This window comes from Triturus cristatus, chromosome 9 (assembly GCF_964204655.1).
Source record: "Triturus cristatus chromosome 9, aTriCri1.1, whole genome shotgun sequence".
In the NCBI taxonomy this organism is placed as follows: Eukaryota; Metazoa; Chordata; class Amphibia; order Caudata; family Salamandridae; genus Triturus; species Triturus cristatus.
The window spans coordinates 564,858,630-564,882,290 of record NC_140592.1 but is presented as its reverse complement, the minus strand read 5'-3'; the positions used below and the strand labels follow the sequence as shown (position 1 = coordinate 564,882,290).

Here is a 23,661-nt window from a genome sequence, read left to right as displayed (position 1 = left end):
GAAAGCAAGCAAGAGGAAAGCCAGATGGCGCCTGACTGTAAGGGTGCCGCGAGAAAAGCCATATGGAGGCTATGCGCGTGCACACGCGCTTAACCGCAAGCTTTAGGCCACAAGCAAAAGCTTGTGGTCAGATTTCTAAAGCCCCTCTCACTAAATGTCTCACCAGACCAGCGCATGCGCTGGCTCGGGCGAGACCTAAAAAAAGAAAGATGGGTCTACCCTCTACGAACAAACACCCATGGTCTAAACGACGATATACCATGGATTGAGGTAGTGTAGTTTAATGACCAAATTCTGCAGACAAAGTTACAAAATTGATGTGTAAACTATAGAGACACACATGTCGCTTTTTCATAATACAGGCCATCTCAGACACTCTGTTTGAGAAACCGTGTATGTTAAATATTAGAAATGAGACTTTACTATTCACACCTTATAGTGACAGATAACACATCACGAAACCACTCTAAGATGGCACCCATGGTCAAACAATCGGCCTGCCAACTACACCACTCAAAGATGGCGCCCATGGTCAAGATAAACCTATAAACACAAACACACGTCGCCTTTTCATAATACAGGCCACCTCAGACACCCTGTTTGAGAAACGGTGTATGTTAAATATTAGAAATGGGGCTTCTCTATTCACACCTTATAGTGACAGATAACACATCACGACATCACTCAAAGATGGCACCCATGGTCAAACAATCGACCTGCCAACTACACCACTCAAAGATGGCGCCCATGGTCAAGATAAACCAATCTGCTGAATTCTACATTAAGCCTTTACCACCTAACCACCAACCATCACACTTAAAAATAAAAGAAATGAATTATAGGACACACGCTGTAAAACGAAAGCTTGATAAAAAAAAGTATCAAAAACTAGTTTACACGAACACCCCACTACAAGATGGTGCCCACGAATCACGTAACACACTCTCCAATCAATGTGTAATTAACTCATTGATTGACAACACACCTCCGCTATATAAGGGAGAGGGGCCACCTTTCCATTACTGGCAGAGACAGGAAGAGGCATGCAGGTGGAGTGGCCCTGTTACTACAGAAGAACTATGAATAACGTGAAAAGGGAAAACCCTTTCAATGTGCAAGGAAACGTCTTTCTGGTTTTTAAAAACGCTTAGCCTGTAAAATTAATTGGGTTTTTTTTAAAACGAAGCCTCACATGTACTACCTTTTTTATCTTTTGGTGTGGTAAACCTTCCAAAAATGCAAGGAAGCTCTGACTGTATGCAGAGTTCACAAGCTCACTTAGAACTTTTTTGACTTGATAATCGGGCCACCACGATGAACTTTACTTACACCAAAAGCTCTTTGTCGTTCCCCAAAGGTGTTCAGTTTCTAAAACCAATACAAAAGTAAATCATAACGAAGTGTAACAACTCTGTGCACTGTCAACTTCCCCTAACTGTACAGGGCAAATCCCTTCAGTACATGGGGATCGTCCCTGGACTCTGCATAAGAACTATTAAGTTTAAGTTTTCAAAACTAGGCGGCTTTGTTTCTTAACAACAAACTTTAGTGCCTGAAAAAGCAGGATACAATGAAGCCTCTTGTGTTTTGCAAAAATCAATACAACAGTGTCTCAAGGTTTGCCATCAATGGTGGTGCCTATTTCGTGGTATTATCTACCTAGACAGCTATGGCTCATATACTTACCTGGTGAATGAGCCTCTTTTCATAGAATCACACCAACCTGGATACTCTACCTAGGGGGACTGTATGAACGAGAAAGTAAATGTATAGATAAAGAACTACACTGGCACAATCTAATCATGGATCTTATACCTATTTACGTATGTCTGTCACTAGGCTGAAAAATTGTTTTAATTATTCAAAATCACCGTTATTATACATGCACCTATGCCAACCTATAGCGATAATACTCACGCTAAGAGTAATGCGCACCAGGTCCTCCAATGGTTGACCCGGACAATATAACCTACCAAGGAAAGATACTAACGTGAGTATACTTTTGTCCTATACTTTTTTCTTTTCAGAAACGTTACTCCCTTCTACAGAATTAGTGGCACTAGATAGTTCAGGCCACCACTGATACTAAAATTGAACTACCCTTGGTCCCGAAGAAGCGCTTTGGACCTCCCTGAGGCCACATACAGTGCGAAACATGTTGACCGTTATATATGTCCAGGACATATATGCAGCTACAGAGGGACATAATATCCCCTAGAGCAGCACCACACACTTTGTTTTAACAATGACAGAGGGATCACCCTAATAAAAAGTACCCACTCTCCCTCCAGTCATTTTTTAACACACCACTTTCGACTTCACTGCCACTTACACCCACACACCCAAACGGCTTCTCATCAAAAGATCTCCGATAAAGAGACCCTTCGGGGGACCCGTAGGGCATTGCAGCAACGGACCGACAAGGAGCAAAGCCCAAAAATGAAGCATGACATCCTTCGGGGTGTGTGAGGGCATTATGATGAGGATACACTGTCCCCCACAGATAGAGTAGCACACGACAATCGTCTCTTCCTCTACAAGGAACAGTGACTCCCTTTGTGTAATAGTTACTTCTCGGAAGCAAGGGTCACTGGACCTAATAATCAGCTCCTAGTGTCCCCCCTCTCTATAAACTGGATGACATTAATACCCTTCACTTTATATAACACTACAATCAACACCCTTCCATATCCATGCATTGTAAGTTTAGGTCCTATCTAATCATACACTTTGAGTGTTTGTTGAGGCCTCAGCAAGAGGTACAGAGAGCACTATAAAAATGCTTCATTACAGTGATGGTGCAGGGATATGCAAAAAAGAAACCCGCTCGTATCAAGTACCCCTGTAATATGCACTAACTTTAGGTCGAAAATAGAATTAACATGCAGTTACATACTCCACATGGGGAAATCTGCTTTGCAATATGCATGGAATTAATCCTAACAATACGTAATTAACCAAGTCTGTAATAATATTGTAGAACGTGTTAAGAATGTATTGCACGGCATATTGCATGTATGTTTAGTAAAAGGCATGACGTATGTTGCTTTGTAATAATTATTAATGCCGCTTGTTTTGCTTATGCTATGCTAGGATAACTGTTAACATGGACTAGAGTTAAGGTGGGTGGGTAACAGTGAAGATTTCATTATCACATTATTAATAAATGTCTGCTTTACGTTCTTTTAGTAAATGGACGGGTCTCCATATTTGGGTTAAGTTAGCCGAACTGTGATGAGCAAAAATTGCAGCGTGCACAAACCACGTGATGGAGTGGCCAAAGATGCTGAACAAGCTGAAAGAGCATGGCACGGTGAAGGACATGATGTTTGACGTGCAGCCAACTCCAGAGTCTCCGTGTGAAAACCCACAAAATGTTAACTGTAAACATTTCTCTGATTTGCTACATTCACCTCATCAGAGAATAGGGATGCATACTGAATATGTGGGAACTAAAGGTTCGACAATTGGGAAGTCAAGGAAAGCATGACTTAATGGTAGGATGATCATCGCCCTGTTGAAAATTGAAATAACGATGTGAGTAAGCATTCACTAAAGACATGAATTCCCCTTTTATGACCGAGTTTCTTCCGTTATGTTGACTAAAGTCTGGACTCCATTTTGTATTGTCATGCCTCCACGTGCGTAGCACGAGAAGAGTCCTATCTTCGTGTTAGTTGCTCTTGTAATCTGCCTAGTAACAGTCTATAAATAGCCCCTTTGTCCGTCTGGCGCATGCCCAGACTTGACCACATCTGTTATCAGTTAGTCCTTGCTTGACCATGTTTTCGCGGGCTCAGGAAACTAGTTACTCCGCCCACATATTGATTCTGTATCGAAAATGACCATAAAAGGTAATACTCTTTGCCTCATGTTGTATCCACCCACTTGTGAGCCCCTCTGTTGTGTATAAAAGGGGACCGTGTACGCAAGTTCTTTGTGCTACTCTATGCAATACTGAAGAGTGTTGTGTGGATTGTAGGACCACCCTTAAGGGTTAATAAACTTTGTCTTTGTACTTTGCAGTTTCCGTGCCAACTTCCTTGTAGATTCCATTTGCAGGAGAGCGAACCCTTGTGTCCTGCTGGCCTAGCTGGGGCCTATACTCATCAATTGGCGCCCGTCACGTGGGGCTCATCGGCGACTCGGATGCTCGAAGGACTGGTCGTGACGAAGGTGAGGAATTTGGCCGGGGATGTGATCACTGCCAGAGGCACTTTAGTCCTGGCATCCCGAGGTTTTCTTCCTTCCCTTCCGAGCTGACCATCTGGGTGGCGCCGGTCCTCGACTGAGACCTCTTCTGTCGGTCCTGCCGTGACAGCCGTTTGGGCGAATTTTGGAGCTTGACAGTTGGAATCTGGACACTCTTGATTGGTAAGAACCGCTGTACGGTACTTGCTCCGAGTTTTTGAAGCCGGGTTTGGCTATTTGAGTTTGATTTGTGACGACCGGTCATATCTTGTATTGATTATTGTGAGAATATATGCGTTGCAACACATATAGGCAGGTAATGTGGAGATATTTCTCCGGAGTTGTTTAAATTTGAACGGCGCAACGTTTAAGTGCCATTTTTTTAATACTGCATATTTTGCATTATTTTTGAGCATGCCTGCTTTTAGCGCACTCCGTAAGGGGTGCTGCTGCTTTGGAAACCGGTTAAACCTCAAGGAATCTGCTCCAGCCCCTCCAGAGGGGACGCCTAATAGGGATATGTATGTGAAGCATGGTCTTTCTTCTATAATGTACAGCACGGTATGGAGGAAATACACCAAAAAGGATCCTGAGTTACGATGGCCTTGTATGGATCATTTGATATGCGTAAGATTGAGTATGTGGAACAGTGTATGTGTAAACGGCGTGCTCGGCAAGACATGTTTGAATGTGTGCGATTATGGGTGAAGGAAGTGCGTGAGCGAGAGAAACGCGAGAAAGCGCTGTTTGATAAAGAGCAACGGAAGAATGATCATGTGCGAGCACAGGAAGCGAAGCGTCGGGAGGAAAGAGAACAGACGGAGAGACAAGAGAAAGAGCGTAGGCTGCAAGTCTCGGGTCAATATGCTGTCCGTCAGCCACTTTATCCTGTCCTTACTAATCTTGACGATGATTTTTATTTATTAGATCGCTCTCCGCCCCCTTATGTTGGCGCGTCTGCCCTGAGGTCACAGGATTCTGGATCGGCTTCGGATAAGGTAGACACGCGGTCCATGTTATCGGTTGACCGAATGGGTGAGCTTCGGCAAGTTTCCTTTCGTGCACTTAAGGGCAAGTTATCCCTCGCTGAATTGTTGGACTCTTGGGAAAAGTGGCAGGATAGAGAGAAGTTTTTTTTTTTGGGACACTTTTCTGATGAAGTGATTTCTGTCTTTCGGAAATATTCGGAAGTTTTTGAGCCTGATGATGTAGTATTAGATGCTAAAGCATTGCGTAACGGTGTTTTTTCTCCCTCTAAGGCGCCTGATGCGGCTCGACGGCTGTTTGCATTGCGGGACGCGGCGAGTGACCTTAAAGAGAGAGCGCGCCTAAAAGCAGAGGAGGAAAAGCAGTCGGATTTACGTGTCGGTGATGACCAATCATCTACCTCCCACTCAGATAAGAGCGAACTAGTGCATGCTAAACCAATGCGAGAGGCGGCACCTTTGTATGTTCCTCCTAAAGGAGCGGGAACTAGTGCGGATATTACCTCCGCCGATGCTAAGGGATATTTTGTGTACAATTGGGTTTATACTCCCTGGCATAGGGCTGATGTTATGGCATTAAAGAATGCATTGCCTGATCCCCGCAAGAATCCAGCGGCCTTTTACGAAGAAGTCGAGGGGGCCTTGAATTCTTGTACTATGACCTTAGCAGATATAGATCTGTTCTTTGGGCTTATTTTACCACCGGATATGTGGCGATCCGTACGGAAGGTGGACGATGTTGCCGCTTTTAAGGCTCGGTGGTCTGAGCTTGAGGATGAGGATAGGGAGAGGAAGCCCGCGCAGAAACCACCTCAGATTATCCTAGATCTCCCCGCTGCTATTTTGACCAAGCTAAAAACAATCATTCCCCCTAAAAAGATTGACTGGAATATGTTAGCTTCGTGTAAACAGAAAGTTGATGAATCAGTTGCAGATTTCTTTACGCGCTTTGAGGAGACATTTCATGATTTTAGTGGTCAGTCACTTACGGATGATACGGGTCGACACCTCTTCGCCGATAAATATGTGGCGAATTTATTGCCGGCAATAGCAGCCCGCCTAAAAGCGAGTGAAAGTTCTTGGTCCACCGCGTCTCCGACAGCCCTCCTGACTATAGCTCAGTATTATGAGCGTCAGGAGCAAGAAGCGAAGGGGCAGGAGGAGAAGAAGTCGAAAGATTTAAAAACGAAGGTGATGTTAGCGCAAGTGTATGGTCCGCCTCGTCGGGGTGTCAATAGAGGTAGGGGAGGATCTTATGGTCCTCCTTCGAGCCGACCTGATTTGAATAGGAATCAATGTGCGTATTGTAAACAATTGGGACACTGGGCCAGAGATTGCCCGGCGTTGTATGCATCGCGTCAGGGGCATAATCAGGGTGGACCGAGAGGTAGAGGGGGTTCTTCGAATTTTAGAGGGAATTCTAATGATCACGCTCGTTTTGAACCTACCGGGCAGCAACGAGATAGACCTAATGTCTTTGATCGACAAAACCAGTACCAAGTGTCAGGGACTGACCGCTCTGGGTACCATGATTCATAGCATGCATAGGAATGCGTTGGATGGGGGTTAGAATCAGTTGAGGTGCCGGTTGATCAGAAGGGTCCTTATGTATCAGCGAAGGTTTTGGGTTCTACTGATCAGTTCCTAGTGGATACAGGAGCGACTCGTAGCGCGCTGTCTAAACAATTGGTTCCGAGGGCTCCCCCATCTGGCTTAATGGTTACATCGGTAGAGTTTGACGGTACGCTCTCCCGAAGCCCTCTTTCTCGACCCCTCACATTCCAGGTTGATTCCTTTTCTGCACCCTGTCCGTTTTTGCTTGCCCCGAACACGCCGGACAACATTATGGGTCTTGATATGCTCAAGCACTTCAGAGCTACGATCCGCTGCTCCCCCGCTGGAGTGCGTGTGATATTAAATGATAATCACCCTCTGTCTGAACGGATGTGTGTGGTTGCAGAGGATACTGTGTTAGCAACTCTCCCTCGTACTTTGTGGGCCATTTCGGATACCGATGTGGGACAGATGGTGATTCCGCCTGTCCATATTAGTGTCCAGGAGGGGGCGGTGTTACCACGCCTCCCGCAGTATCGTATTTCCCAGGAGGGGGAGGAGGCCCTTATACAGATTGTGCAGGATTTGATTAAGGTGGGAGTAGTGGAGGAAGTTCCCTACAACGTCTGCAACAGCCCAATTTTACCCATCTTGAAGAAGGATACGGATGCCAAAGTTTATCGGTTTATAATTGATTTGAGGGAAGTGAACAAGATCGTGATACCTCAGTATCCAGTGGTTTCTGATATCACGACGTTGCTCACTTTGGTCCCGCCAACGGCGACCACGTTTTCGGTTATTGATTTGAAAAATGCTTTCTTTTCGATTCCTATTCATCCCGATAGCCGATACCTTTTTGGTTTCACTCTGAATAACAGGTCTTATCGATTTTGTAGAGTTCCTCAGGGCTACACAGAAAGCCCTAGCATTTACAGTCAAGCCTTGAAGAGCCAATTGGACTCCTTTGTTTTGCCCGAGGGAGTCGCCCTCATACAATATGTCGATGACATCTTGTTGGCGGATGACACTCCGGAGCTGTGTGAGAAAAGCACGTTATCCTTGCTTTCCTTTTTGGCATCTCACAATCACAAAGTGTCGAGGAAAAAATTGCAGTTCTGTAGACCAAAGGTGACTTATCTGGGTCACCTTTTGTCTAAGGAGGGGCGTGCACTCACACCAGATCGTATTCAAGTAATTTTGGACACGCCAGTGCCTTCCACGCAGAAGGACGTGCGTGCATTTTTGGGTCTTGTTTCTTTTTGTAGGCAATGGATATTAGGGTTTTCCCACATAGCCAAGCCATTGTTAGCCCTTTTGACAAAAGACACACCTATTCCGCTTCCTTGGTCAAATGAGTGTGACACTGCCTTCCAGCAATTGCGACAGGCCCTTTGTTCAGCACCAGTGTTAGGGACCCCTGATTATACAAAACCCTTTTCGCTGTATGTGCATGAGAAAGATGGATGTGCATTATCAGTTTTAGTGCAGATGCATGGCGACAAGCAGCGCCCTTGTGCGTATTTTTCGGCTGTACTTGATCCTGTTGCCCGAGCATTGCCTGGTTGTTTTCGCTCGGTTGCGGCGACAGCTGTGTCAATACGCCAAAGCGAGGGAATTGTGTTATCTCATAAGCTGTTGGTATTAGTCCCCCATGCTGTTGATGCCCTGCTTAATCAGACAAAGACGCAGCATTTGACCAGTGCCCGTTTAACGGGATATGAGCTGACGCTTTTGGCTCCTCATATTACGTTAAAGAGGTGTGTAACGTTAAATCCGGCTACATTGTTGCCGTTCCCGGAAGCTCAGTCTGAGGCACAGAAAGCACATGATTGTATTCTTGTGACTGAGGAACAGACAAAGGGTCGTATTGATCTCCAAGATACGCCCTTTCCAGATGTAGATGGAGAATTGTGGGTGGATGGATCATGCCTGAAGCTACCAGATGGTACGACTTCAGCAGCGTATGCAATTACCACACTGCAAACAATAGTGGAGACAGCACGCATACCACAGAAATCAGCTCAAGCAGCGGAACTGATAGCATTAACACGAGCATGTGAGCTCAGCACAGGATTGTGTGTGAATGTTTATACAGATAGCCGCTATGCTTTCGGAGTAGCGCACGATTTCGGCCTACTCTGGAAGGAGAGAGGGTTTCTAACGTCGCATGGAGTACAAATAATGCATGGAGAGTTAGTTCACAACCTTTTGACTGCATTGACATATCCGAGGAAAATTGCTATCATTAAATGTAGTGCCCATAAGAAAGTGGTTGATAAAGTCAGAGAAGGGAATGCTTTGGCAGACCGGGTGGCACGGGAGACTGCGATGCAGCCCGGTGCTACTGCCATGTATGTAGTAAAGTCGCAGGTAGAAAGATGGCACGATGCGAAAAGAGAAGTGCTGGAAATACAGAGGACCGCTTCTGACAAAGAACGGGAGCAATGGTCCAATGATGGAGAATTGGATGATGAGGGTTGTTGGAGAAATAAGCAGATGGATAGATGGAAGTTACCCACAGCTTTTGTACAACCTATGGTTCAGATGGCACATGGGCTAGCACATGTTGGAACTTCCGCAATTGTAAAATTGCTTACTCAAGTCTGGGAGCATCCAGAGATTGCTAGCACGGCAAAGAGGGTAGTGCAGACCTGCATGATTTGCCTAAGGTACAACCCAGGAAAGGGTACTCGAACTCCAGCAGGAGGATTTGCGACACCTACTGCACCCTTTGAGGTTTTGCAGATGGATTACATCCAGCTTGAGCGCTGTAACAATTTGAAGTATGTTCTAGTAGTGGTATGTGCCTTTAGTAAATGGGTCGAGGCATACCCTACGAAAGATAATACTGCAATGACTACCGCCAAGATGCTATTGAAGGAGTTCTTCCCTCGATATGGCGTTTGTAGACTGCTGTGGAGTGATAACGGACCCCACTTTATAGCGGATGTTATAAAGTATGTTCTGAAGGGTCTGGGCATCACCCAGAAGTTCCACGCAGTGTTTCACCCTCAGTCTGCAGGACTGGTCGAGAAGTATAATGGTACACTGAAGCTCAAGATCGCTAAGATCCAAGCTTCGACTTCTTTGACTTGGCCAGATGCTTTACCGCTGGCATTATTATCAATTAGATCGATACCGCACTCTCGAACTGGTCTTACACCGTACGAGATTGTTTTTGGACGCCCAATGAATATTTGGGGTCCACCACGACCTAAGGCTGTGTATGATGTACCTTGTGTAATGATGAATGATTAGCTGGCACAGTTAACGGATAACTTGGTTTCTATTCATCAACAGGTCCGGGAGGCGCTCCCTGATCGGTCCACCGGCGAAGGTCACAGTCTCCGACCTGGAGACTATGTTATGGTGAAGATTTTTGAAAGGACGAACAGCTTGGAGCCGAGATGGGTTGGTCCTGAGCAAGTCCTACTTGCAACGAGGACGGCTGTGCGGGTTTCCAACCGAAAGAATTGGATCCATTCCCTGCACTGTCGCAAAGTGCCACCCGGATTGGTGGAGCCTGCTGTATTGACCGACCATCGAGAAATTCTGACTGCAGAGAAAGGCCGTGCTGTGGAACTGAACGACACTGAGGAGCTCTTTCCGGACCACGTGATTCCTGGAGGAAGGCGATATCATCTCAGACCAAAGAAGTGAATTCTTCAGTATCAGGACACGTTGTCAGAACGGCCCTTGGGTTAGTGAAACGGAGAGCCAATGTGTCAAGGGGGGGGGGATCAGCCCTGCATTAGTGTAGCGACACCCGTCTTGGCCCGCTGGTGAAGAAATCAACCGCTGCCTAAGGGGAAGAGTTCTGACAACCTTTTAGTTTCAGGAAGATATTGATTTTTCATTCTGACATGGAGAAAAAGAAAATCCTTTGTGCAACAGGTTTTATGTTCACAGTAGCTTTTGTTGGGATAACCACATGGTTTGTGGAGGATGTGACTCCTGCTCGAAAGTTACTTGTTTTGACTACTCCAGTGCCTGAGGAGCACTACTTTTATACACTACCGTATCAAGAGTTGAAGCATCGTCAGTCTTATTTGAATAACACTTTCATCCAGATGTTGCATCATACCCATGTTGCCACCAATGCTACGAATTGTTGGATATGTGGCATGATGCCAGCTCACCAGAAGAAAGGAGGAACTCCGTTTATACCCCTTCCTTTCTCTCATAATGGCTCCTGTAGAGCATGGTACACTTTACTTTTTGCCACCCGGAAACCTACAGTGGGACGGTTACTCTTCAGACTTAATAGGGAATGTCACCAAGATAAAGATGGATATCCGCAAGCGAATGGGACAATTTGGGAATGGGAAGAGTATCGACCGGACAATGAATCGATTCCCTATATTTTCACGAACACCAGAGACACTGTGGGGAAAGACCGATTTGTGATTCAAGTGGCACAAGCTCAAGCGGACCTGTGTGTCCAGAGTGTGGGTTATATTCCTGTTGGTGTTAGTGATTGCATCACTATCTTAAATATCGACGGGTTGAATAATAGTACCTTCTTAGCATCCCATAATACATACTTCGTATGTGGGAATAAGGGTTATTACCGCTTGCCAGCCGGTTGGTCTGGAGTATGTTATGTAGCATTTCTATTACCTCCTGTATTCTTGGCACCTGCATCTTATCATAAGGATTTGAAGTTGTTGAATAATGTGACTGTAAATAGGTATAAACGTACTCTATCGATTGATGACGTGGACCAAACTGACACTAGTCTGCAGCAGTATATTGATTTTAATTTAGGATTGTTTTTCTTTGTTGGGGCTGCCCTAAACAGTAGGAAAGTTCGAAGGTTAACAAGAGTTGTAGAGGCTGTGACGAATCAAACCGCTGCTGCTCTTGGGAATCTTACGGAAGAATTGCAAATTACTAGAATTGTTGCATTGCAGAATCGTATGGTGTTAGATGTTATGTTAGCTGACCGAGGTGGAGCTTGTAAAATTATCGGAAGTAGTTGTTGCGTGTTTATTCCTGATCACACGCCATCAGTTTATAATGCTATCAATAAACTGCATAAAATTGCAGCTGAAATCCATACAGAAAATGGCGCTTGGACCTTTTCTGGATGGTTTTGGGCATTGATCACCACATGGGGATGGAAGGTTCTAACTGGTCTCTGTATCATTGTAGCAATTCTGTTTTCCTGTTGCATTTGTATCCAATGTGGTCCTTTACTCTGTTCCCTATGTGTGTCACTCTGCATTCCTGATAAGAAAGCTATTGCCAATGTCACTTACCAGAAACATCTGACTAAAGAAATAGAAGAAATGATGAAGATTGATATATACGATGATTATTCTAATAAACCGGATGTCTTCAGTAAATGCTGAAAGGGTCGTCTGTTGAAAATTGAAATAACGATGTGAGTAAGCATTCACTAAAGACATGAATTCCCCTTTTATGACCGAGTTTCTTCCGTTATGTTGACTAAAGTCTGGGCTCCATTTTGTATTGTCATGCCTCCGCGTGCGTAGCACGAGAAGAGTCCTATCTTCGTGTTAGTTGCTCTTGTAATCTGCCTAGTAACAGTCTATAAATAGCCCCTTTGTCCGTCTGGCGCATGCCCAGACTTGACCACATCTGTTATCAGTTAGTCCTTGCTTGACCATGTTTTCGCGGGCTCAGGAAACTAGTTACTCCGCCCACATATTGATTCTGTATCGAAAATGACCATAAAAGGTAATACTCTTTGCCTCATGTTGTATCCACCCACTTGTGAGCCCCTCTGTTGTGTATAAAAGGGGACCGTGTACGCAAGTTCTTTGTGCTACTCTATGCAATACTGAAGAGTGTTGTGTGGATTGTAGGACCACCCTTAAGGGTTAATAAACTTTGTCTTTGTACTTTGCAGTTTCCGTGCCAACTTCCTTGTAGATTCCATTTGCAGGAGAGCGAACCCTTGTGTCCTGCTGGCCTAGCTGGGGCCTATACTCATCAGCCCCGCGTTTTGAATAATCATCTAGCTAGACGGGGTGTTTTGGCAACTTTAGTGGGATTGAATCTGTATTGGTAAGGGTATAAAGAATTGGTGATTTAGGGGCTGGGTCGTAAGAAAGGGAGGCAGACAAGGCTGTTGCATTAGGCATGAGGAGCAAAGGGTGCGTTGCTGATTGTCGGGTTGCAGAGAGGCCTAGCTGTTCTGGTCCTATCTTTATCCTGATCTTAGAGTCTCTGATCCCTGACTCTCTGTCTGGGGGTCCCCTGCCACTCCCTAGGCCTGGGTGGTGGTTTTCCTCATTCTTATGCTTTGGGTTGGTATCTTTGATAACTCGAAGTCATAATCCATGTTCTTTTGTCTCTTCATCTATCTTTCTCATATTGAGATTTGATTTATGTTCATATCTGTCTCTTTACCTATTGCCTCATGCAACTTTATGGTTTTTTTTGACAATTGATTATTTTTTTACGACTTACAGTGCATTTTCTATCATGAGGTAAAATTAATGACTAATGCATTTGAGTTAGATAAAGGTAACACATTTTCAATCAATGAGTCTGTGATTATTGCGTCTGATTATTGATTAACAGTTGCCTTCAATTTTTCAACTTATTGGTCCATCGACCAAGAAGATGGAAACTTAAACGAGAAAGTTTATCATATAGAATATGAATTGCCGAAAACTTCAATTATTGAATAAGAAGTGGTAAGAAATTCGTAAATTTACACCAGCGCTACAGGGACTTGGGTGTATGTGTACGGGCCAAAGTAAATGAAGTAATTGAGTGTTCGTCCCTTTTCAAACTATTGGGTCCGCACTGGATCAACTGTATAAATTGAGGTTTATTTATAAGAATCCATTACAGATGGTGTCTTTGAAAGGGCTGAGTCAGAGTTAATCACACTTCAGGGAATACTTCAATTATTTTATTGCTTACCATGAGGCTGAATCAGTCCTAGCTTGTCCCCACTTTCACAAATACTAACCAGTATAAAATCACCTTATTTCGAAGTTCATTTAAAATTCCTTCCGCTCTTTACTCATACCCTACTAGTGCCAATCACTAAAACTGTCCTATGTGCTTTAAATACTCCATGCCATTTCTTAAATAATTACTGGAGAAAAATGACACGTCTCATGTAAATTTTGGTTTAAATTCTAGTTTGGGTTAAGCAATTTAACGAGCACAGTTTGTATTAAAATTAACCACTCACATCTTAAAAAGGAACTATCCACACTGACAACCGGCTTCCTCTGGGTGGATACATTAAACGATAATAATAGAGCCCTACTGGACCGCCTACTGGCAGCAGCTGTTAAGATTAGGCTATATAACTGGAAATGATACACAAAAAGCGTCTTTTAAAAGCTGGTTAAATTGGATTTCACACCTTGGGGGCGATGACCATATTGCTCTCCAAAATTCACCATGGAAACCCCCCATTAGACATATGTGGGATAGCCTTGACCTATACTTCAACTCACATAAACCGCCATGAACCATAAATATCAATGTGTGGGAAAAGGTCCCACTTCCGGCCGCACCCATGTGTTATCTGTCCTGTCCGAGTATTCCCTTCTAAAAGAGGTGCAATAGATCAATGATGGTATATCATATTCGTTTCTGCATATTGTTAACTCTAATTTGTCCTTTTGTCTCTATAATTTATGGGTTTTGTTTCAGGTGGTTCTTACGACCCATCATCTCTCATTTCAACGAGTGTTATTGCATATCTTTTGACACAATGTATGGAATTAATGACACCACTCTACTACCATCCATCAATGTAATTTTTCTTGATTTTATATGTTGGTAATATGTCTGATTTCCTTTTTATTCGTATTTGTTTTTAAGAAAATAACCAATAAAAATATTTGAAAACAAAATGAACCACTCGCTAGTTTTTCCAAAATGTTATTTATGTTTCCAAAGAGAACGTCTAGCCATATGTAAAAGTATATTTAAAACCGCAAATTTTGAAGCCATAAAAAATATCCATTAGAATAAAACATTTGCTGTGGCTGCTCAAAAACATTTTGGAGAGAACCAAGAATGGAATTATGCAGGTAGTTTTTTCACCAGGACCTCACAAACCTTCTAACCAAAACGAGCAGGAGTTGAGTTTAGTGAGAAAGGGATTGCAAGCTCCCATTAGATGGAAGTTTAACATGAAGACAGAAAAAAATGACGCTAGGCACTGCCAAGGTATCGCCCACTAGGTGCAACATCACTAAAGAGGTTTTCTTCACTTCTTAGACATGGCTATATATAATATTGGCCGGATGCCAGAGAACAGCAGAGCTCAAATTCTTTTGTAGAATTTTGCTCGCTTGACCCACGGCCCACCTGGGTCTGTTCATACTCCACCTTGACTGAGAAACCTTTGAGCCGGTCCAAAAGCTAATCGTGAATAGAGCCACGATAACATGTCACTCAAGATATCACACATATGCAGGAACTGGGGGGAAAAGCACACAAGTGGATAGCAATAACGGAAATGCTAAATAAGCAGACTGAAAATGCTTTAGTACGCTATCTCTGTTTTAAATGAATCTAACTAAAGTTACTCACTTCATAATGCTTGATTCTGTTGTCAATCCTTCTGCGAACACGAGTTTACGGCAGACATCATGGAGGTATCATTTGGTCTGTTGTTGCCTGGTTCCAACATGGCCGCTCTTCTAGACAAGACGCGCACAGCTTGCAACGCTTGGCTTAGCTAATAGGAGAGGTGGAAGAGTGTTATTCCAACATTCAATCCTAATAATAGGTTAAAAAAAATTAAAGAAGTAGTAAATTAGTACCTGCCGTACGTCTCCTAAGTATTTTATTCTAGACGCAATCATTTTTAAACCGATGCAGTCCCCGGGACAAGAACCTACCGTATTATTTCAAGGTTTAGCGGTAGGTAGATTGGAGCAAATTCAACCATCTGAGAAAAAAACGCCCAATGTTAGCTATCTGCATCTAACGATAGTGATACCTATACTAACGACCCTGAGTACGACAGCTTGTTTTGGGCTCATTTCTGTTGGCAGTAGAGCTTGTAATAACACAGTGGTTGTCTTGAAAATTGTTCTCGCTTACTCTCTCGCTGTCAGAAGTTAAAAGACCATTAAGTCAGAATTTTCTTTTTAGCGGCGATCTGAGGTCTGTAACCGTCTGTATTGCTTTGAAACGTTAATTCCTAAGTTTCAATCACGTTTTACGGTATTTGTGGTATTTGACCCTTTCGTCCTCGTATCCCAGTGATGGAAATCAAAATATTATGAAGGCGCCTGAAAACAGTCGTTTTTTAGATGAGAGTAGTTTTTTTTACATGAGACTCTGTTACATTATTCAAGAAAACATTTCTTTTTATAGACCCAAGAGGGAAAGGACGTGGCGCAACGGCCAGAGCTGCCGACTTTGGAGCGGGAGAACTAGGTTCAAGCTTCGCCTTCGGCTCAACACCCTGTGATTGTGGGCAAATCTCTTAATCTCCCCGTGCCTACCGAAAATGAATGTGTCCTTGTGTAGCGCAACTGGTGCTCGTGTAAAGCGCTCCGATACATTCGGGTCGAGTTTGTGCTATGTAAAACTGCTAACAAAACAAGCATTGAAAATGCAATAGGTCTCGCCTTTGATTAAGTTAAAGCCATGTTGTAGTGAATACACTTAGATGAGGAGTTAATGAAGAATAATTATAGGTGCTCCTTGCTTTTCTGATTCCATCTTGGGCCTTTGGGTGCATGGCTTAACTAACTCTGAAGCCATTTTCTGTGAAGAAGAGGGCATGTTTTGCTTTCCTTCTGTTTTTCGCATTTTACTGACTAGAGAGAACTGGTTCTTATCAGAGGAATGTACATGGTTTGACTTTTAGTCATAACAGGGGCCTAATCAACCCTTGGTCTGACCTTGAAGCAGACTGGTACTGGCTCTCATGAGAACTAGGGGGCGTGGCTTGCTAGAAGCTTTGCTGTGTTTTGAATGTGTATTAAAAAGGGGAGTCTACACTGGCTTGGTGGAAGTTCAGCCGTGGAGCAGACGTGTTGTCACGGAAAGTGGGGTCACCTCTGAGCTTTCACCCGGTTCAAGCAATGGACTTCCCTTGAGCAAAGTGGGGTGAAATGATGAGGTGAGGTGTCTCTGCTACTAACTGTCTCTGAATTCTTTCCTTTCCTTCTTATTTTCTGATTCTTATATATATTTCTAAATATATATATTTGCCTTGATTGATATTTGCAATCATTCTATTGATATGTTAGAGTCTGCTATGTTAGGTGCATTTGGCTTACTGTGTGGTGCTATTTACAAATAAATACATCCCAGATATACCAATTCGTCTTTTCCTTGTAGCAGGAGGTGTGGACTCTTCTTGGCCAAGTATTCTGTTGTAGAAGGATGGGTGAATTCCCTTCTAGCAGGTAATTGTGTTATAGGAAGTTGGTGCTACTCCTCACAAGTGATGCGCAAATTATTGTTTTCTTGCCTTGCCTTTGGGGGAGTGTTGAAAGTTTGCCCACCTTAGGAAGTGCTGTGTATATGTTATATTCCATAAGTTTGGAACTGATATTCTCTCTCTGGGAAAGTGACGGTACATTCCTTGGTCCAGGGGAGATCTAAGGTTTGTCATTACACCAGGCAACTGTGAATTGGAGAGAACGGCAGAGGAGAATTACCACTCCTCCAGATCCGCCGGCAAACCCTGCAAGGTACACCCTATCATATCCCTGCCGGCTAAAAAGGAGCATTGGGTGCCCAAGAGGTGAGTTTCCTTTAGCATGAGGACCCTGGGGGCTGAGCGCTGTGCAAACTTCAGAGCCGTGGCATGTTAACCCTGTCTAGGAGTCCATTGACATTCCAGGAAAGGATGCCAAGGCCTCTATATAAGTGATGAGGGTCGTCATTGATGTTGATACTATGAAGGCATTGGGTGGCGCACCTGGATGCATACGGGTCTGCGTGTGCCAGTGCCACAAGTGGAGCGCAAGGATTCCTCTGTGGTATCTGATTACTTTGATTACTTAGCGAGGAGTAAGGGTCATGTGTGACTGGTGCATGTACAAACTGACTGATGTGTAAGAACTTAGAACAGAAAACCTCTTAACAGTCCCCCCAACCATCCCCCATCCCCATACTTCGTACCCTGAAGTATTTGTCGTCCTAACTCGAACAGTTCAAACAGGTATAACCATTACAGTTGGAGGACGAGGTAGTGGACCCCTCTGTGTTGCAGGATCTACCAAGTCTCATTATGTTATGGTACTAATACCCTTTAAGGCCGCTGTTGCGTCCTCTTGTGCTTGTACATGGCGGTCTATATCACTGGGCTACGAGAAAGGTCTGTTTCACCGGAGTCACTGATCGCTGGAACCAGAGAGCCATTCTGTGACACTCTCCCCTTCTGTCCACACTCTTGCGACTTTCCATCTCATCTGACCTCAGCAGGGGATGTGGAAGCGCCTCTACCTATCATTGTTGGTGACCCTAGCGGCATCCAACAGGTGTTGCGGCCCCTGCAGGACCGCGTACGCCACCTCTGTGTCCCAGATGATTTAGTCGGTTTGGTGGTGGTGTTGCATCTCGTCTGGGACACTGCGCTCACCCTCAGTAAGGTCATGGAGTGCTCCTCGGTAGCCCACATCCAGGCCTCCTCTGGAGTCTCAAAGAATTTACTTTTGTTGTTCAGGATTAGAAACTCCCTTTTACCCCAAGCTTAGAGTAAGTGGGTTTTTCCAGTGTGGATTTTCCCGGTGGATTTTGCCAGGATCCTGATGTACAGTGCTACTTCTGAGCGAAACAGATTGTGAGTGTGAATAGGAAAGAAATAATCTGGTGATTGAGAGTACTTTGGTGTGTTATTGAGGGATACAATCTTGTGCTGCATGATAGATGGTTATGCTGTATGTGAGTTGTTTGGTTAAGCGATGCTGATTTTCCATTCAATTGGTGGTTTGATCACTGTGATTCTGATGTACTATTATTATTTGTGATTTGTGTCCAAAAGGCTGGTTTTATTATTCGTTGGCAAGGTTATCGGATTCCTCGAAATCCAAGATCTCCAGATATTGTGGTTTAACTTGTATGTACAAAGAGAGTGTGTTTTGCAAGGCGCTGCATACACACAGATAGGGTTTTCTGAATTACCAAGTTTTCTTTCTAAGTGTTTGCATGCCTCCTCTGGGTTGGTATATTTTGCTGCTCAGTGCGCAGGAGTAAATGCATTAGCCAAAAGTGGATTGTCAGTGGAAAGAAGTCTGCTTAGAGTGAATTGAGATTAACAAGTGCTGCAATGAGCTAGTCTCTTTTTTGTCGTTTATGAGATTTGCTTTATTCTAACAACTGACTTTCTCCTACTTAGGTTGAGCAGTTATTTTATTTAGTATATGTTCACTGAGAAGGATTGTGTAATTGTTTTCTCATTCACAAAAAAGTCACACTGTGATTGCTTAGTCAGCTGAGGCGTAGCACTGGGATTGGTGGGACATCACCGTAGAGTCATGCTGTCATTGGTTGGTTGCTGTTGAAGCTGTGCAGTGTTTAGTTGACCTTTGGAATAGCCGCGCTGGGAATGGCTGTAGTTTGCTAGCTTGTTTTGTGTGATTTTCAAATTATATTGAGTGAAAATAATGGGTGCTGTCTTGAAATAAATGAAAGCTCCTAGCATACCTGCTACGGAGGGACAGACATTACCTGCAGAGGGTACCCCTTCGTATTAAACAATGACAAACATTGGCTATTATATGTGTACTTGGATTTGTTGAATATACCTCTTCTGACCAGAAGTTGCAGTTTCGTTTAGAGAGTACCTTTAATATTATAAAGCTAGATTTCCTGGGACAAACCATGAATGATAGAAAGCCATTACCCAGACCTACCCAATTTGAGGCATTGACCAAGTGGAATTGGATGGCTACAGAGAAGGAACGAAAGAAAATTAAGTACCAAAGTGAAGGCCATTTAAACAATGGTTGGAAAGCAAGTGGCACAAGAGAGATGCTGGAGGAAGGATATGACAGAGGGAGGGAGTTTTTCCTGCCATAGCCAAAGAAACGACAGACAAAAAGAAAACAGATGGGAGGGGCAGAGAGAAGCAGAGAAAGGAATTCAGATGAGGAGGATAATTTTCTAATTGACCTTTTAAATTCTGGACCTCCTCCATATACTTAGGTAATCCAAAGACTGGGCCAGGGCCTTGTTGTCCAAAATACATAGCATGTGAAAAGGTATAGGTGTACAAACACAGGGATGGATCACGCTTACAGTTATGAGTGCATCAGTGACTGCTCCATCTGAGAATGCATTGACATCTTTACCCAATACTAACAGGGATACTACAGTAGTCTCTTCAATTTCAAGTTACATGCCTGTTACCACTATTATAATCTAATCTTAAAAAGAGAAGTATTTTATGTTGGGCTTTTACAAAATTGAATCCGGGGAAATTTTAGAGGGAACTATCGAAACAAACAGGTTATTGTCTTACAATATGGATGAAATTAGAAATTTGATCAAAGCAGCAGCAAAATGTGCAAACGATGTACAAGATAAGCTTCAGGAATTGGATGATGAATGCAGGGTTGACATCAAGAGAATGCAAAATGTGCAAAACAATTACAAAATGGGTTTGATCAGTGAAGAAATAAAAGAATTAGGTTTAATAATCTTACAAGCGTACATTAATTATCTGGTTGAGTAAACAAAGGAGTGGAGAGATTTGTAGAAATACACAGAAAGTTTGAAGAAGAATGTTACTGATGAAAAATAAAGTTTCAGAGGTAGAGAAGAAAATGAAGGTGTCTGTTAGTGATTTTGAGTTAGAGGCAGTTTAGAATGTCCCTTAGGAACAATACACGTAGGAAACTATGTGCATGCGCCTTGTAGCGAGCTGATCTTTATGTCTTCACAACAAATTTCTCGAAATTGTGAGAGGAACTGAAGAAGTGTAACAAAGAAGTTCATAGATTTACACCAATTTTGAAAATGCTTTGCCCTGTTTATTATTGTTGATCCTAGTAATCTGTAGTCCAAGTGTAAGTTTACTGCTGCTTGGCCGACTGAGGAACCATTTAGGGCTGAACCTAACTATGTTCTGTCTGAGGTGGCTGCTGATAAGTACAAGGCAGTTACAGAACATTTGAAAAAAAAGGTGCCCGAGAAGGAAATTAACTGGTCAAAGGTTTTGAGATCAGCACAAGAGCCAGAAGTGACAGTGCATCCCTATTATGATGGGCTCATACAGATTTTTAAGAAACACAATGGAGCTGAGGATTCTGAGAAAGATGGTGCTAGCAATTTCATATCTGCTTTTGTTATGGGTTTGTACTCTGAGCTTACTTCACATATACAACAGCTGGCAGACTAAGGGTATTGATGAGATCCTAAAGCATGCCAATTACAGTATTGACTGGTTTGATGCAAAGCAGTAAAAGATCAAGGAGAAGTTGATTTTGCCCAGACAAAGCAGTTCCAGAGAAATGACAGGAATTCAAATCAAATCAAATGGTTCTTTATTTCGGCCATGTTGGCCATAAAAGAATACAAGGTAAAGCATAATAAAAGCATGATTAAAAACCATTTACATTTTAAAAGATATAACTCATAGCAACATTGAATGTCTTTATAAAAAGATAAATTTAAGTGTATTTAATCATTGAAATTCAATGTCAATTAATTGGCGCCGCTTCAACCACATAGCTAACAAGAACTTGGAAAGTGCTAATACAATGGGACTTGATGAATCGGACTTGAGAATTCTAAAAGCAGATAAACAGTTTTTAAAGCCAAGATTTTTACAAAGAGGAACCAGCCAGTGCCTCCTGGATTTGATGTATGCAGGGCAGAAGAAGAGAACATGAAGTTCATCCTCTACATCACAACTACACCCGGGGCAGGACTTATTTGCTGTAACTGACCAGTTGCTAGTAAAGGCTTTTAAAGCTAAAGTGACATGTCTCCATTGTAAAAAGAGTTTCCTCGCCTGGAGCGGAAAAACAATATCCATAAAATTCTCAAAAAAATAGGCATTTTTAACAATTAGAAATGATTTAGTCAGGGTACCAGTATTAGAAGCACAAATAATGGAATTCAAGTGTTTTTCCTTGAAAATCCGAGTAAGCAACTTACGCGAGACTTGGCAACAGGAACTTTCCGGACTATCCCTAAAGGGCGTTAAGCCCAATCTAAGGAATTCATGTTTAATAAATGCCAACCAGGGGATTTTCCCAGAGCTACTGTAAGTTAATATCTGCTTGAGCTCTTGCCTATAATATGACAAATCTGATGTTGCCCATAGCCTGCACCAAAACCTTAGGGGTTTTAGTGCTAACTCGTCTTCTATTGGTCCTAGTCCCAGATCTAACCTGAGGGGGAGAAGCGGAGTGCCCTGAGGGAGTGTCAGCAGCTGCCTAATAAATTTAGTTTCAATTTTCGCAATTGCTGAACCACTTAAATGCCCCCACAACTCCCCACCATAAAGGGCTGCAGCCCTTGCTTGGGTTGTATAAATCTCCAGGGCTGGGCTCACTGGCTTATATGTCGATGAGTTTGAGACCTTAAGGATACCCCCCGCCAGCTGTGACAATTTCAGTTGTGATTTGACCTGTTGCGGACCCCAGGAGAGATTCTCTTGAAGAGTAACCCCCAAGTACTGAAATGTCGTAACCCTTTCCAGCCTTACGCTTCCTAGGGTCGGACTAGCACGAGTGGAAGCCGGCGGATTAAATATCATAAATTTTGTTTTGTTGACATTTATATCCAGACCACGACTTCAACAAAAATCTTCAAAGCCATTCAGTATGCGTTGAATTCCCATGGGGGACTTAGAAAGGAGGAGCGTATCATCGGCGAACATGATCGCCGGAACCCTCCTACCTGCCAACCTTGGGGCATCATTGTTTGGTACATTATCCAGATGAGCAATTACACCGTTGACATAGAGGCAAAACAGGGTTGGTGCCAAGACACAACCCTGTCTCACGCCTCTGCCAACCAGGAACCTTGATGACAATGCCCTATTCCTGCCACATCTGACCTGGGCAAAGTTCCCCTCGTGTAGTCTCATCAGTACCTGCAAAATTTGTTGCGGAACACCAAGATTGTTAAGGACCCCCCAAAGTTTGTCCCGTGGGACTAGGTCAAATGCGGACCGAAGGTCCACGAACACCATGTAGAGGCTGCCACCCTCAATCTTTACCGTTTTCCAGTATAATAATATCAGGCGAAAGATCTGGTCCATGGTGGACGTGTTCCTCATGAACCCTGCTTGGAGAGAAGTTAGAATATCATTTTCCTCTATCCACGCCAGCAAACGATCCAAGACCAACCGTGCAAACATTTTTTGCGGGACATCTATGAGGCTAATAGGCCTATAATTGACTGGGAGCAGGGGGGAGCCCTTCTTAAAGATCGGGACAATCTCTGCTCCCAGCCAAGTATCTGGAACTTGCATACCTCTGAGGATTGCATTGAAGAGGATGAAAAAATAAGGCCCCCAAATCCCTGGTTGATGCCTGAATAAGTCCTCCTGGAGTTTATCCAGCCCCGGCGCCTTACCCACAGCAAGATTGCCAATCACACGAGTTACCTCCTCCAGGGAGAATTCTAGTACCTCTGGGCAAATGGATGAATCTAAAGGTACCAGCACAACATCCATTGGTTGATTAACTGAATATAGGGCTTCAAAGTGTGTTTCCCATACAGTTGAAGCAATATTAGGTTCTATTGCTGATCTGGGTTCCCCCGAACCTGTACTAACTAATGACCAGAATCTACGAGCATCCCTAGCTTCAAGAGCAGTGGTTAGGTTAGACCACCTGTCCATGTCCCAGTCTTTTCTTGCATTGGCCATTACCACCTTATAATGCGATCGCAAATCCCTGATCTGGGATTTGCATGTTGCCGATTTAACTGCAAGAATCAACTCCGACTTAGCCATCCTGCAAGTGGAGTTGTACCAGGACGCAGCTGGTGTTCTTTTCCTCTT

At 43.5% G+C, this 23,661-nt stretch overlaps 1 protein-coding gene across 1 annotated transcript in view; it reads right to left on the bottom strand.

The window, feature by feature from the left end:
- ERCC2 (ERCC excision repair 2, TFIIH core complex helicase subunit) overlaps positions 1-15,691 on the bottom strand; it is a 1,160,844-nt gene extending 1,145,153 nt beyond the window's left edge. The window contains exons 1-2 of the mRNA XM_085625578.1: positions 15,578-15,691; positions 15,267-15,414 (exon numbers count right to left, since the gene is read on the bottom strand). Coding sequence (XP_085481704.1) covers positions 15,267-15,271 — 5 coding nt within the window. The 5' untranslated portion in view covers positions 15,272-15,414; positions 15,578-15,691. The remainder of the gene's footprint in view (positions 1-15,266; positions 15,415-15,577) is intronic.
- Positions 15,692-23,661: the final 7,970 nt, after the last annotated feature.